We start from the raw sequence: 14,135 nt of genomic DNA on the forward strand, positions 1-14,135 counted from the left end.
GTGTTGGCAGGGCAGTGGTGTGTGTTGTTAGGACAGTGGTGTGTGTAGTGTGTTGGCAGGGCAGTGGTGTGTGTAGTGTGTTGGCAGGACAGTGGTGTGTGTAGTGTGTTGGCAGGACAGTGGTGTGTGTAGTGTGTTGGCAGTGTGTGTGTGTGTAGTGTGTTGGCAGGACAGTGGTGTGTGTAGTGTGTTGGCAGGACAGTGGTGTGTGTAGTGTGTTGGCAGTGTGTGTGTGTGTAGTGTGTTGGCAGGACAGTGGTGTGTGTAGTGTGTTGGCAGGACAGTGGTGTGTGTAGTGTGTTGGCAGGGCAGTGGTGTGTGTAGTGTGTTGGCAGGACAGTGGTGTGTGTAGTGTGTTGGCAGGACAGTGGTGTGTGTAGTGTGTTGGCAGGACAGTGGTGTGTGTAGTGTGTTGGCAGGACAGTGGTGTGTGTAGTGTGTTGGCAGAACAGCGGCATATGTATTGTGTTGGCAGGGCAGTGGTGTGTGTTGTTAGGACAGTGGTGTGTGTAGTGTGTTGGCAGGGCAGTGGTGTGTGTAGTGTGTTGGCAGGACAGTGGTGTGTGTAGTGTGTTGGCAGGACAGTGGTGTGTGTAGTGTGTTGGCAGTGTGTGTGTGTGTAGTGTGTTGGCAGGACAGTGGTGTGTGTAGTGTGTTGGCAGGACAGTGGTGTGTGTAGTGTGTTGGCAGGACAGTGGTGTGTGTAGTGTGTTGGCAGTGTGTGTGTGTGTGTGTAGTGTGTTGGCAGTGTGTGTGTGTGTAGTGTGTTGGCAGTGTGTGTGTGTGTAGTGTGTTGGCAGGACAGTGGTGTGTGTAGTGTGTTGGCAGGACAGTGGTGTGTGTAGTGTGTTGGCAGTGTGTGTGTGTGTAGTGTGTTGGCAGTGTGTGTGTGTGTGTAGTGTGTTGGCAGGACAGTGGTGTGTGTAGTGTGTTGGCAGGACAGTGGTGTGTGTAGTGTGTTGGCAGGACAGTGGTGTGTGTAGTGTGTTGGCAGTGTGTGTGTGTGTAGTGTGTTGGCAGGACAGTGGTGTGTGTAGTGTGTTGGCAGGACAGTGGTGTGTGTAGTGTGTTGGCAGTGTGTGTGTGTGTAGTGTGTTGGCAGGACAGTGGTGTGTGTAGTGTGTTGGCAGGACAGTGGTGTGTGTAGTGTGTTGGCAGTGTGTGTGTGTGTAGTGTGTTGGCAGGACAGTGGTGTGTGTAGTGTGTTGGCAGTGTGTGTGTGTGTAGTGTGTTGGCAGGACAGTGGTGTGTGTAGTGTGTTGGCAGTGTGTGTGTGTGTAGTGTGTTGGCAGTGTGTGTGTGTGTAGTGTGTTGGCAGTGTGTGTGTGTGTAGTGTGTTGGCAGGACAGTGGTGTGTGTAGTGTGTTGGCAGGACAGTGGTGTGTGTGGTGTGTTGGCAGGACAGTGGTGTGTGTAGTGTGTTGGCAGGACAGTGGTGTGTGTAGTGTGTTGGCAGTGTGTGTGTGTGTAGTGTGTTGGCAGTGTGTGTGTGTGTAGTGTGTTGGCAGTGTGTGTGTGTGTGTGTGTAGTGTGTTGGCAGTGTGTGTGTGTGTGTGTGTAGTGTGTTGGCAGTGTGTGTGTGTGTGTAGTGTGTTGGCAGTGTGTGTGTGTGTGTGTGTGTGTGTAGTGTGTTGGCAGTGTGTGTGTGTGTGTGTGTGTGTAGTGTGTTGGCAGTGTGTGTGTGTGTGTAGTGTGTTGGCAGTGTGTGTGTGTGTGTGTGTAGTGTGTTGGCAGTGTGTGTGTGTGTGTGTGTAGTGTGTTGGCAGTGTGTGTGTGTGTGTGTGTGTGTGTGTGTGTAGGTTGTTGGCAGTGTGTGTGTGTGTGTGTGTAGTGTGTTGGCAGTGTGTGTGTGTGTGTGTGTAGTGTGTTGGCAGTGTGTGTGTGTGTGTGCTCAGGTATGTGACACTACCTCTCTTTGGCACTGTGGTCGGGTCAAGCACAGGCCTCTCTCTGAGGGTGTGCAAGCCATCTCCCTCCCCCTTCTCTCTCGCCACCTCCTCCTCTCCCTCACAGCAGGTGAGGAAGACATGGCTGCAGGGGTAGCCCAGGTACTGGTGGGCCTCACAGCGGTGGCCCTCCCTACGGAACCTCAGCCCCAGAGAGCAGCAGCTACAACACTCCTGTTGGGTGGACAGATTCAACACCAGACTGCTATATCTACCATATCAAGTGTCTTTCTTCTCTTTCTCTGTCTTAGTGCGCAGCAGGATGTTGTTCAGGCTACATGGAGGAGAAACATAACACTGAAATCATGACCACTGTGATATAGTGTGGCTGTACAGAAGTATTATATGACTTGAGTTATGTAGGGCCCATGGTGGGGTGGTGAAAAACAATATTTAACATTAGACCAAGGCCTTGAGTATATAATGCCCCCCTACTGTTCTGGGCGCTCTGGGTACTTCCTGGAAGACAGGTCTGATGGCAGATGAATGGCTCTGGAAATCTGGGCTAATACACTACATCTCCACACTACATCACAATGATTTGACTCTCACTGACATCAATAACAGACCTTGAGCTACATAGCAACATTTTTCCAGAAATATCAAATATCACTACTTTCAAAATACCAGTGTCCAAGCTATTGATCTTGGCAGGATGGTGAAAATAGCCTGAGACATATCCTGCAGTACTGCAGCCTCGTTTCATGAGCGTGAAGCTCATAAATCTGTGGGAACCTTGACCACAAACATGGTCCTCCCTCTCTGAGTAGTCTAAATTGAATAAGAGGTAATTGAGTCACTGAGGGACTCTAAACGGTCCTCCTGATTGGTGTGGTCTTCACTGGCAATGACTAGGGCCAGTGGAAATCTGAAGGGAGGCTTTCTTTTAACTGCTTTTACGTTTAATGTGGCTATTCATGTCTTGTAGATGCATTTGGTTTGATTGAAATTAATTCTAGGTAGGCTATGTTTGACCTTAAATCATTTCTGGGGACTCCCCCGGCAAATTGTGTTGGCTCTGTCAACAGATCAGAGAATGAGGTAACATAAAATATCTGGCCATTTAACAAACACTTTCATTCCAAATCCAAGCATACCCTGTATATTCAGTGTTAGAAAAGAGGTAGGAGTTGGTTATATACTGTATATTCAGTGTTAGAAAAGAGGTAGGAGTTGGTTATATACTGTATATTCAGTGTTAGAAAAGAGGTAGGAGTTGGTTATATACTGTATATTCAGTGTTAGAAAAGAGGTAGGAGTTGGCTATACCCTGTATATTCAGTGTTAGAAAAGAGGTAGGAGTTGGTTATATACTGTATATTCAGTGTTAGAAAAGAGGTAGGAGTTGGTTATATACTGTATATTCAGTGTTAGAAAAGAGGTAGGAGTTGGTTATATACTGTATATTCAGTGTTAGAAAGGTAGGAGGTAGGAGTTGGTTATATACTGTATATTCAGTGTTAGAAAGGTAGGAGTTAGGAGTTGGTTATATACTGTATATTCAGTGTTAGAAAAGAGGTAGGAGTTGGTTATATACTGTATATTCAGTGTTAGAAAAGAGGTAGGAGTTGGTTATATACTGTATATTCAGTGTTAGAAAAGAGGTAGGAGTTGGTTATATACTGTATATTCAGTGTTAGAAAGGTAGGAGGTAGGAGTTGGTTATATACTGTATATTCAGTGTTAGAAAGGTAGGAGGTAGGAGTTGGTTATATACTGTATATTCAGTGTTAGAAAAGAGGTAGGAGTTGGTTATATACTGTATATTCAGTGTTATAAAGGTAGGGGGTAGGAGTTGGTTATATACTGTATATTCAGTGTTAGAAAAGAGGTAGGAGTTGGTTATATACTGTATATTCAGTGTTATAAAGGTAGGAGGTAGGAGTAGGTTATATACTGTATATTCAGTGTTAGAAAAGAGGTAGGAGTTGGTTATATACTGTATATTCAGTGTTATAAAGGTAGGGGGTAGGAGTTGGTTATATACTGTATATTCAGTGTTAGAAAAGAGGTAGGAGTTGGTTATATACTGTATATTCAGTGTTATAAAGGTAGGAGGTAGGAGTAGGTTATATACTGTATATTCAGTGTTAGAAAGGTAGGAGGTAGGAGTTGGTTATATACTGTATATTCAGTGTTAGAAAAGAGGTAGGAGTTGGTTATATACTGTATATTCAGTGTTATAAAGGTAGGAGGTAGGAGTAGGTTATATACTGTATATTCAGTGTTAGAAAGGTAGGAGGTAGGAGTTGGTTATATACTGTATATTCAGTGTTAGAAAAGAGGTAGGAGTTGGTTATATACTGTATATTCAGTGTTATAAAGGTAGGGGGTAGGAGTTGGTTATATACTGTATATTCAGTGTTAGAAAAGAGGTAGGAGTTGGTTATATACTGTATATTCAGTGTTATAAAGGTAGGAGGTAGGAGTAGGTTATATACTGTATATTCAGTGTTAGAAAAGAGGTAGGAGTAGGTTATATACTGTATATTCAGTGTTACAAAGGTAGGAGGTAGGAGTTGGTTATATACTGTATATTCAGTGTTATAAAGGTAGGGGGTAGGAGTTGGTTATATACTGTATATTCAGTGTTAGAAAAGAGGTAGGAGTAGGTTATATACTGTATATTCAGTGTTACAAAGGTAGGAGGTAGGAGTTGGTTATATACTGTATATTCAGTGTTAGAAAAGAGGTAGGAGTAGGTTATATACTGTATATTCAGTGTTAGAAAAGAGGTAGGAGTTGGTTATATACTGTATATTCAGTGTTATAAAGGTAGGGGGTAGGAGTTGGTTATATACTGTATATTCAGTGTTAGAAAAGAGGTAGGAGTTGGTTATATACTGTATATTCAGTGTTATAAAGGTAGGGGGTAGGAGTTGGTTATATACTGTATATTCAGTGTTAGAAAAGAGGTAGGAGTTGGTTATATACTGTATATTCAGTGTTATAAAGGTAAGAGGTAGGAGTAGGTTATATACTGTATATTCAGTGTTATAAAGGTAGGAGGTAGGAGTAGGTTATATACTGTATATTCAGTGTTATAAAGGTAGGAGGTAGGAGTAGGTTATATACTGTATATTCAGTGTTATAAAGGTAGGAGGTAGGAGTAGGTTATATACTGTATATTCAGTGTTATAAAGGTAGGAGGTAGGAGTAGGTTATATACTGTATATTCAGTGTTATAAAGGTAGGAGGTAGGAGTAGGTTATATACTGTATATTCAGTGTTATAAAGGTAGGAGTAGGTTATATACTGTATATTCAGTGTTATAAAGGTAGGAGGTAGGAGTAGGTTATATACTGTATATTCAGTGTTATAAAGGTAGGAGGTAGGAGTAGGTTATATACTGTATATTCAGTGTTATAAAGGTAGGAGGTAGGAGTAGGTTATATACTGTATATTCAGTGTTATAAAGGTAGGAGGTAGGAGTTGGTTATATACTGTATATTCAGTGTTATAAAGGTAGGAGGTAGGAGTAGGTTATATACTGTATATTCAGTGTTATAAAGGTAGGAGGTAGGAGTAGGTTATATACTGTATATTCAGTGTTATAAAGGTAGGAGGTAGGAGTAGGTTATATACTGTATATTCAGTGTTAGAAAGGTAGGAGGTAGGAGTTGGTTATATACTGTATATTCAGTGTTAGAAAAGAGGTAGGAGTTGGTTATATACTGTATATTCAGTGTTATAAAGGTAGGGGGTAGGAGTTGGTTATATACTGTATATTCAGTGTTAGAAAAGAGGTAGGAGTTGGTTATATACTGTATATTCAGTGTTATAAAGGTAGGAGGTAGGAGTAGGTTATATACTGTATATTCAGTGTTAGAAAAGAGGTAGGAGTAGGTTATATACTGTATATTCAGTGTTACAAAGGTAGGAGGTAGGAGTTGGTTATATACTGTATATTCAGTGTTATAAAGGTAGGGGGTAGGAGTTGGTTATATACTGTATATTCAGTGTTAGAAAAGAGGTAGGAGTAGGTTATATACTGTATATTCAGTGTTACAAAGGTAGGAGGTAGGAGTTGGTTATATACTGTATATTCAGTGTTAGAAAAGAGGTAGGAGTAGGTTATATACTGTATATTCAGTGTTAGAAAAGAGGTAGGAGTTGGTTATATACTGTATATTCAGTGTTATAAAGGTAGGGGGTAGGAGTTGGTTATATACTGTATATTCAGTGTTAGAAAAGAGGTAGGAGTTGGTTATATACTGTATATTCAGTGTTATAAAGGTAAGAGGTAGGAGTAGGTTATATACTGTATATTCAGTGTTATAAAGGTAGGAGGTAGGAGTAGGTTATATACTGTATATTCAGTGTTATAAAGGTAGGAGGTAGGAGTAGGTTATATACTGTATATTCAGTGTTATAAAGGTAGGAGGTAGGAGTAGGTTATATACTGTATATTCAGTGTTATAAAGGTAGGAGGTAGGAGTAGGTTATATACTGTATATTCAGTGTTATAAAGGTAGGAGGTAGGAGTAGGTTATATACTGTATATTCAGTGTTATAAAGGTAGGAGTAGGTTATATACTGTATATTCAAAACTCTTGAACGTGCCGTCCTTGGCCAGCTCTCCCGCTATCTCTCTCTGAATGACCTTCTTGATCCAAATCAGTCAGGTTTCAAGACTAGTCATTCAACTGAGACTGCTCTCCTCTGTATCACGGAGGCGCTCCGCACTGCTAAAGCTAACTCTCTCTCCTCTGCTCTCATCCTTCTAGATCTATCGGCTGCCTTCGATACTGTGAACCATCAGATCCTCCTCTCCACCCTCTCCGAGTTGGGCATCTCCGGCGCGGCCCACGCTTGGATTGCGTCCTACCTGACAGGTCGCTCCTACCAGGTGGCGTGGCGAGAATCTGTCTCCTCACCACGCGCTCTCACCACTGGTGTCCCCCAGGGCTCTGTTCTTGGCCCTCTCCTATTCTCGCTATACACCAAGTCACTTGGCTCTGTCATAACCTCACATGGTCTCTCTTATCATTGCTATGCAGACGACACACAATTAATCTTCTCCTTTCCCCCTTCTGATGACCAGGTGGCATCGCATCTCTGCATGTCTGGCAGACATATCAGTGTGGATGACGGATCACCACCTCAAGCTGAACCTCGGCAAGACGGAGCTGCTCTTCCTCCCGGGAAGGACTGCCCGTTCCATGATCTCGCCATCACGGTTGACAACTCCATTGTGTCCTCCTCCCAGAGCGCCAAGAACCTTGGCGTGATCCTGGACAACACCCTGTCGTTCTCAACTAACATCAAGGCGGTGGCCCGTTCCTGTAGGTTCATGCTCTACAACATCCGCAGAGTACGACCCTGCCTCACACAGGAAGCGGCGCAGGTCCTAATCCAGGCACTTGTCATCTCCCGTCTGGATTACTGCAACTCGCTGTTGGCTGGGCTCCCTGCCTGTGCCATTAAACCCCTTCAACTCATCCAGAACGCCGCAGCCCGTCTGGTGTTCAACCTTCCCAAGTTCTCTCACGTCACCCCGCTCCTCCGTTCTCTCCACTGGCTTCCAGTTGAAGTTATCCGCTACAAGACCATGGTGCTTGCCTACGGAGCTGTGAGGGGAACGGCACCTACCTCCAGGCTCTGATCAGGCCCTACACCCAAACAAGGGCACTGCGTTCATCCACCTCTGGCCTGCTCGCCTCCCTACCACTGAGGAAGTACAGCTCCCGCTCAGCCCAGTCAAAACTGTTCGCTGCCCTGGCCCCCAATGGTGGAACAAACTCCCTCACGACGCCAGGACAGCGGAGTCAATCACCACCTTCCGGAGACACCTGAAACCCCACCTCTTTAAGGAATACCTAGGATAGGTTAAGTAATCCCTCTCACCCCACCCCCCCTAAGTTTTAGATGCACTATTGTTAAGTGACTGTCCCACTGGATGTCATAAGGTGATTGCACCAATTTGTAAGTCGCTCTGGATAAGAGCGTCTGCTAAATGACTTAAATGTTAAATGTAAATGTAATAAAGGTAGGAGGTAGGAGTAGGTTATATACTGTATATTCAGTGTTATAAAGGTAGGAGGTAGGAGTAGGTTATATACTGTATATTCAGTGTTATAAAGGTAGGAGGTAGGAGTAGGTTATATACTGTATATTCAGTGTTATAAAGGTAGGAGGTAGGAGTTGGTTATATACTGTATATTCAGTGTTATAAAGGTAGGAGGTAGGAGTAGGTTATATACTGTATATTCAGTGTTATAAAGGTAGGAGGTAGGAGTAGGTTATATACTGTATATTCAGTGTTATAAAGGTAGGAGGTAGGAGTAGGTTATATACTGTATATTCAGTGTTATAAAGGTAGGAGGTAGGAGTAGGTTATATACTGTATATTCAGTGTTATAAAGGTAGGGGGTAGGAGTTGGTTATATACTGTATATTCAGTGTTATAAAGGTAGGAGGTAGGAGTAGGTTATATACTGTATATTCAGTGTTATAAAGGTAGGAGGTAGGAGTAGGTTATATACTGTATATTCAGTGTTATAAAGGTAGGGGGTAGGAGTTGGTTATATACTGTATATTCAGTGTTAGAAAAGAGGTAGGAGTTGGTTATATACTGTATATTCAGTGTTATAAAGGTAAGAGGTAGGAGTAGGTTATATACTGTATATTCAGTGTTATAAAGGTAGGAGGTAGGAGTAGGTTATATACTGTATATTCAGTGTTATAAAGGTAGGAGGTAGGAGTAGGTTATATACTGTATATTCAGTGTTATAAAGGTAGGAGGTAGGAGTAGGTTATATACTGTATATTCAGTGTTATAAAGGTAGGAGGTAGGAGTAGGTTATATACTGTATATTCAGTGTTATAAAGGTAGGAGGTAGGAGTAGGTTATATACTGTATATTCAGTGTTATAAAGGTAGGAGTAGGTTATATACTGTATATTCAGTGTTATAAAGGTAGGAGGTAGGAGTAGGTTATATACTGTATATTCAGTGTTATAAAGGTAGGAGGTAGGAGTAGGTTATATACTGTATATTCAGTGTTATAAAGGTAGGAGGTAGGAGTAGGTTATATACTGTATATTCAGTGTTATAAAGGTAGGAGGTAGGAGTAGGTTATATACTGTATATTCAGTGTTATAAAGGTAGGAGGTAGGAGTTGGTTATATACTGTATATTCAGTGTTATAAAGGTAGGAGGTAGGAGTAGGTTATATACTGTATATTCAGTGTTATAAAGGTAGGAGGTAGGAGTAGGTTATATACTGTATATTCAGTGTTATAAAGGTAGGAGGTAGGAGTAGGTTATATACTGTATATTCAGTGTTATAAAGGTAGGAGGTAGGAGTAGGTTATATACTGTATATTCAGTGTTATAAAGGTAGGAGTAGGTTATATACTGTATATTCAGTGTTATAAAGGTAGGGGGTAGGAGTTGGTTATATACTGTATATTCAGTGTTAGAAAAGAGGTAGGAGTTGGTTATATACTGTATATTCAGTGTTATAAAGGTAAGAGGTAGGAGTAGGTTATATACTGTATATTCAGTGTTATAAAGGTAGGAGGTAGGAGTTGGTTATATACTGTATATTCAGTGTTATAAAGGTAGGAGGTAGGAGTAGGTTATATACTGTATATTCAGTGTTATAAAGGTAGGAGGTAGGAGTAGGTTATATACTGTATATTCAGTGTTATAAAGGTAGGAGGTAGGAGTAGGTTATATACTGTATATTCAGTGTTAGAAAAGAGGTAGGAGTTGGTTATATACTGTATATTCAGTGTTATAAAGGTAGGAGTTGGTTGTGGAAAGAACAACAGAACATTACTCACTGTATGGAATGTGGCCTATGTGTGAATCAAACCCATAACTCTGGGGCTACAGCTAGCACCACCAAACCAACCAACCAACTCATGGGAACCACATTTACCTTGAAGGAGTCGACTCCACACTGGTCATTGTTGTCCACCTCACACACAACTCCCTCTCTGGCTGCATTCATACCAGAGAAACAGCGACTCTCCTTCAGAGAGCCCAGACAGCACTGTCTCTGAGCCGTCCTGGCAGAGAAAAACACACCCAGGAGAGATGTTAGAATTTGAGTCAGTGTTTTGACTGTACCTAGACCTAACTGTGGTCCTACACTAGCAGTGTGTTGGCTAGCTGTGCCTCCCTCTGGCCAAAACCAGCATCATCTGGAAATGTTATGGAATCAAATTGGAAGTCTATTAGGGCAAAAATTCACACTAGTACGCTGTGCAATGTAATGTGCGAGGGCCTGTAAAATGTATAGTTTTCATATTGGCACAAATTCTTTATAGATCGTGATCTCATTCACTCCATATTTAACACATCAACCACAAATACAACTTTCATGGAATCATGTCATACAATAATGACATGGGCCCATGAAGCGAAGTCACGTAAGATGCCATTTATAAGATTATCATATTTTACAAGTAGGCTAAAAACTAAACTAATGCATAGTTGGCTTGCCGTCAAAAACAAGTTGGCTGAAGCAGAAACAAACTTGGCAGCCAACCATCCCTCACTGGCATAGTGAAAGCAGCAAAGCTGACATTTATAACACACTCTATAACTAAGTAGGACAAACTCTGGTCCCTACCAATGAGTAATTCCTACAGAAAAATGGGGCTTCCTAAAACTTGTGTTTAGTGTGTCTCCATGGGCGTACCGACAGATGGAGTGTCTGTCCTCTCTGGGGAGCTCCATGTTGCTGCAGTGGCCATGAGCTGAGGCCCACTTCTCCCCTGTCTCACAGCAGGTCTCCACCAACTCCTTGGAAGAAACTACAGAAACACACACACACACACAAAACAAACACACCAACAGACAGATGGGGTTTAAGTTCAATTCCTTTGAGGGAACACATGAAATTCTAACTAAATAGAATGACAATCTCAAACTCTCTGACTATCATTCACACAATACATCTCACCCAGTCCTTCATGGAAGTAAGGATTTAATGTGTAACATTGTAGTCTATGCAATATCCAAAGATACATAAATCTGAGGCAGTTTACTGAGAGTGTGTCTGCATCCCAGCTTGGCTGTTACTGCTCCACGTGTCTGCTAGAGTGATTGACTTTGCGCTGAATGTGCTTTGGTGAATAGACTGAATTCACATTCAGCAGCATGAGGAACAAATTATTTTATTATTTTCCACCTCCATCTCTCTGTTTCCCTGGCAGGGAGCACTGTGAAACCTTAGACTCTATAAAGTACACTCCAGAGCCAATGTATACGAAATCTTAGCTTGAAGGCTAATCAGTGTTCAGGCAACACAATATCACCCCATCCAGCACTAGGAACAGACAGAGGGGGAAAAAGAATAATCTCATTTAGAGCCTGCCCAGTGATCATGAATATGATGACTCCAGATCAGTGCATTCCAATGTTGATTGGTGTTTCCTGTACTGTACTGTAGTTCTTTGTGTAACAGGGCTTAGTTTGCTGCTAACAGTTTAGCTTCCTCCATTGTCCGACTGCCCCAGTCTGGGCTCGAACCATTGACCTTCTGCTTTGCAACACGTGACTGCCATCCTTGACAACATTCCAAAGGTTTGGGTCACCGAAAAGGTTGTGCACCGAAAATTGGACGGTGCAATCTGAGCCATTTCAAGCTAGAATGAGTTTACGGTTCGTTCTTAACTCCGTTACATCTGGACAGACTGAACCTAACCCTCTAGGTCAAAGATATGTTTCCCAATGTAGCCATTCCAGCTGAAAAGGTAGGCCTGTAGCCTACAATACTGTATTTCTCTGGTTGGTATAATTAGGTCAATCTATAATGTGCCTCTTTCCGGCCATTTCTCCCACATGAACTCCTCGTTTGTTACTATTTCTGTTGCTAATGTAATATTTTGCTTACCAAGGCCTATGCTATCGTAAGTCCCATCAATACATCGTTTTTTTGCATAGGGTTGTCAAATGATAAATATTTTTTAGGATTTGATGTGATTAATCACAATTAATCTCAAAATCAGAATTTGCTCAAATTGAGCTGTAATTTAAGATAGTTTTATTCCAAATACATTGCATGATGACGTCTTGATTGTGTCCAAACTAACAGTTAGCTAAATCAGGTAAATTGATGAAGCACACTTTCTTTAACCTCAAAGTCAACTTGTTGTGACATAGCATGTATCAGCTGTGTGTATATGCTGTATTTCAAATGTTTTCCTGTTATTTTAAACACTTTCAGACAATGTGATTAATCACACAATAACAAAAAGGTGCACAAAAATGACAAAAGTTAACTTGAGTTAAAATATTCACTCTGACAGCCCTACGTTTGCATAATAAAAGAATGCCAGAGACAGATAATCATGTAATTTATTAAGAAATGTTCGGTCGTGTTCCCCTTCTCAGGTGTTGCATTGCATCAACCAATGATTGCATGCCACGTAGTCGACTCTGCATTCAGGCACCAGATTGCTATAACATAGGTAAAATACCTATCCAGGCATTGTAAGATCTTTCATGCGTTAGCAATATAGTCGGGCAGGACTTTATGATTGACATTGCTCTATCGCCAACCTGCTCCACTCTACTCACCACCTCTGTGAATTGTCTCTGTGAGGTGTGCACGCCAGTCAAATTCACCTTTTAGCCACAGGTTGTGAGCTGGCGCTTCTCGTTATTTGGTTTATCCCCTTTCCAGTAATCATTTTGAATGTTTGTAATATTAATGCATATTATGTCTTTATATATTTTCAGCGTTAAGTACAGGCCATTCATATTTGTGGTGTGCAATGTTATTGCCTGTGAAATGTATTACCACTGCTGCCTATTGATAGGTGTTCATTTATGACTGTTCGTTCTGTTACTAATCCTTCCCAACTAGGCTGTCAAGTCCTCTGCTACAACCATCGTGGACCATGTCTCTCTTATGAGATAGTTTATATTATCATGGGACAACCAGGGTTGGCTAGTAAATTAGTACCAGGGATGACCTAATCAGATTACTGTCACGCCCTGACCTTAGTTATCTATGTTTTCTGTATTATTTTGGTCAGGTCAGGGTGTGACAAGGGTGGGTATATGTGTTTTTGTCGTGTCAAGGGTTTTTGTATGTTTATGGGTTTTTTCTAGTCTAGGGGTTTATATGTCTATGGTTGCCTAGATTGGTTCTCAATCAGAGGCAGCTGTTGATCGTTGTTTCTGATTGGGGACCATATTTAGGTAGCCATATTCATTGTGTATTTTGTGGGTTATTGTCTATGTGTAGTCGCATGTCAGTACTTGCTGTTTATAGCGGCACGTTGGTTTTGTATAGTTTGTTAAGTGTTTTTGTTCATTAAAAGAAGCATGTATTCTAATCACGCTGCGCTTTGGTCTCCTCTACACAACAAACAATTACAAAAATAAAGTATCTGTAACCTGACCGCATTACTTAAAAATTACAGTTATATTCTTAAAAACATCTGCTTACATTTGAGATGTTTTTTTCTAATATCAAGATGTGGGCTGCAAATGGTTGCCTTATACACATACTATTTTGGAACCTATTTTAAAGCTTGTTGAGCCACACTGTTTTCAGTGGGAATTAAAGCCCTTCTGTTGTAATCTGTTTGGAATCTCCAAAACGGACGCATTTTTTTTCTTGTTGGTGGCTTTCCACAGAAACTTTTTTTTAACGTCAAAAACATCATGATCTTTGTGTCAACACAGCTCCACCCTGTTCACTTCCCAAGCACTGGGATAACAAATCATCTGATTTCTCTTAGATCCCTTACATCTGTCTATTGACATCTTTATCATACCAACCTGTTATGGTATTATTTCAGTTTTTTATTTGTACCTTTATTTAACTAGGCAAGTCAGTTAAGAACACATTCTTATTTACAATGACATTCTACCCCGGACGATGCTGGGCCAATTGTACGCCGCCCTATGGGACTCCAATCATGGCCGGTTGTGATACAGCCTGGAATCTAACCAGGTCTGTGGTGATGCCTCTAGCACTGAGATGCAGTACCGTAGACCGCTGCGCCACTCGGGAGCCCAAGGTAAGGGTGGGTCAGACACTCAAATGACCATTTCCTCTTTTACTGGCCACAATCTGCTTGGTGGCTTGGGGTAATAGGCCTATAATTTCACAATCAAAGAATTACGGTTGGGAAAGCTTTCCCTGGAACTTGATAGTGAAGCTGACCTTTTAGCAGTGATGGCATGTCATCACGAAGATGCAGCAGGAATTTGAGCCAG

At 41.6% G+C, this 14,135-nt stretch overlaps 1 protein-coding gene across 2 annotated transcripts in view; it reads right to left on the reverse strand.

The window, feature by feature from the left end:
• LOC124045674 (fibulin-2-like) overlaps positions 1-14,135 on the reverse strand; it is a 51,910-nt gene that overhangs the window by 21,820 nt on the left and 15,955 nt on the right. For both annotated transcript variants that reach the window (XM_046365171.1, XM_046365170.1), the window contains exons 3-5: positions 10,600-10,714; positions 9,835-9,964; positions 1,910-2,120 (exon numbers count right to left, since the gene is read on the reverse strand). In XM_046365171.1, the coding sequence (XP_046221127.1) occupies positions 1,910-2,120; positions 9,835-9,964; positions 10,600-10,714 (456 nt within the window). The remainder of the gene's footprint in view (positions 1-1,909; positions 2,121-9,834; positions 9,965-10,599; positions 10,715-14,135) is intronic.

The sequence above is a fragment of the Oncorhynchus gorbuscha genome, linkage group LG10 (genome assembly GCF_021184085.1).
Source record: "Oncorhynchus gorbuscha isolate QuinsamMale2020 ecotype Even-year linkage group LG10, OgorEven_v1.0, whole genome shotgun sequence".
In the NCBI taxonomy this organism is placed as follows: Eukaryota; Metazoa; Chordata; class Actinopteri; order Salmoniformes; family Salmonidae; genus Oncorhynchus; species Oncorhynchus gorbuscha.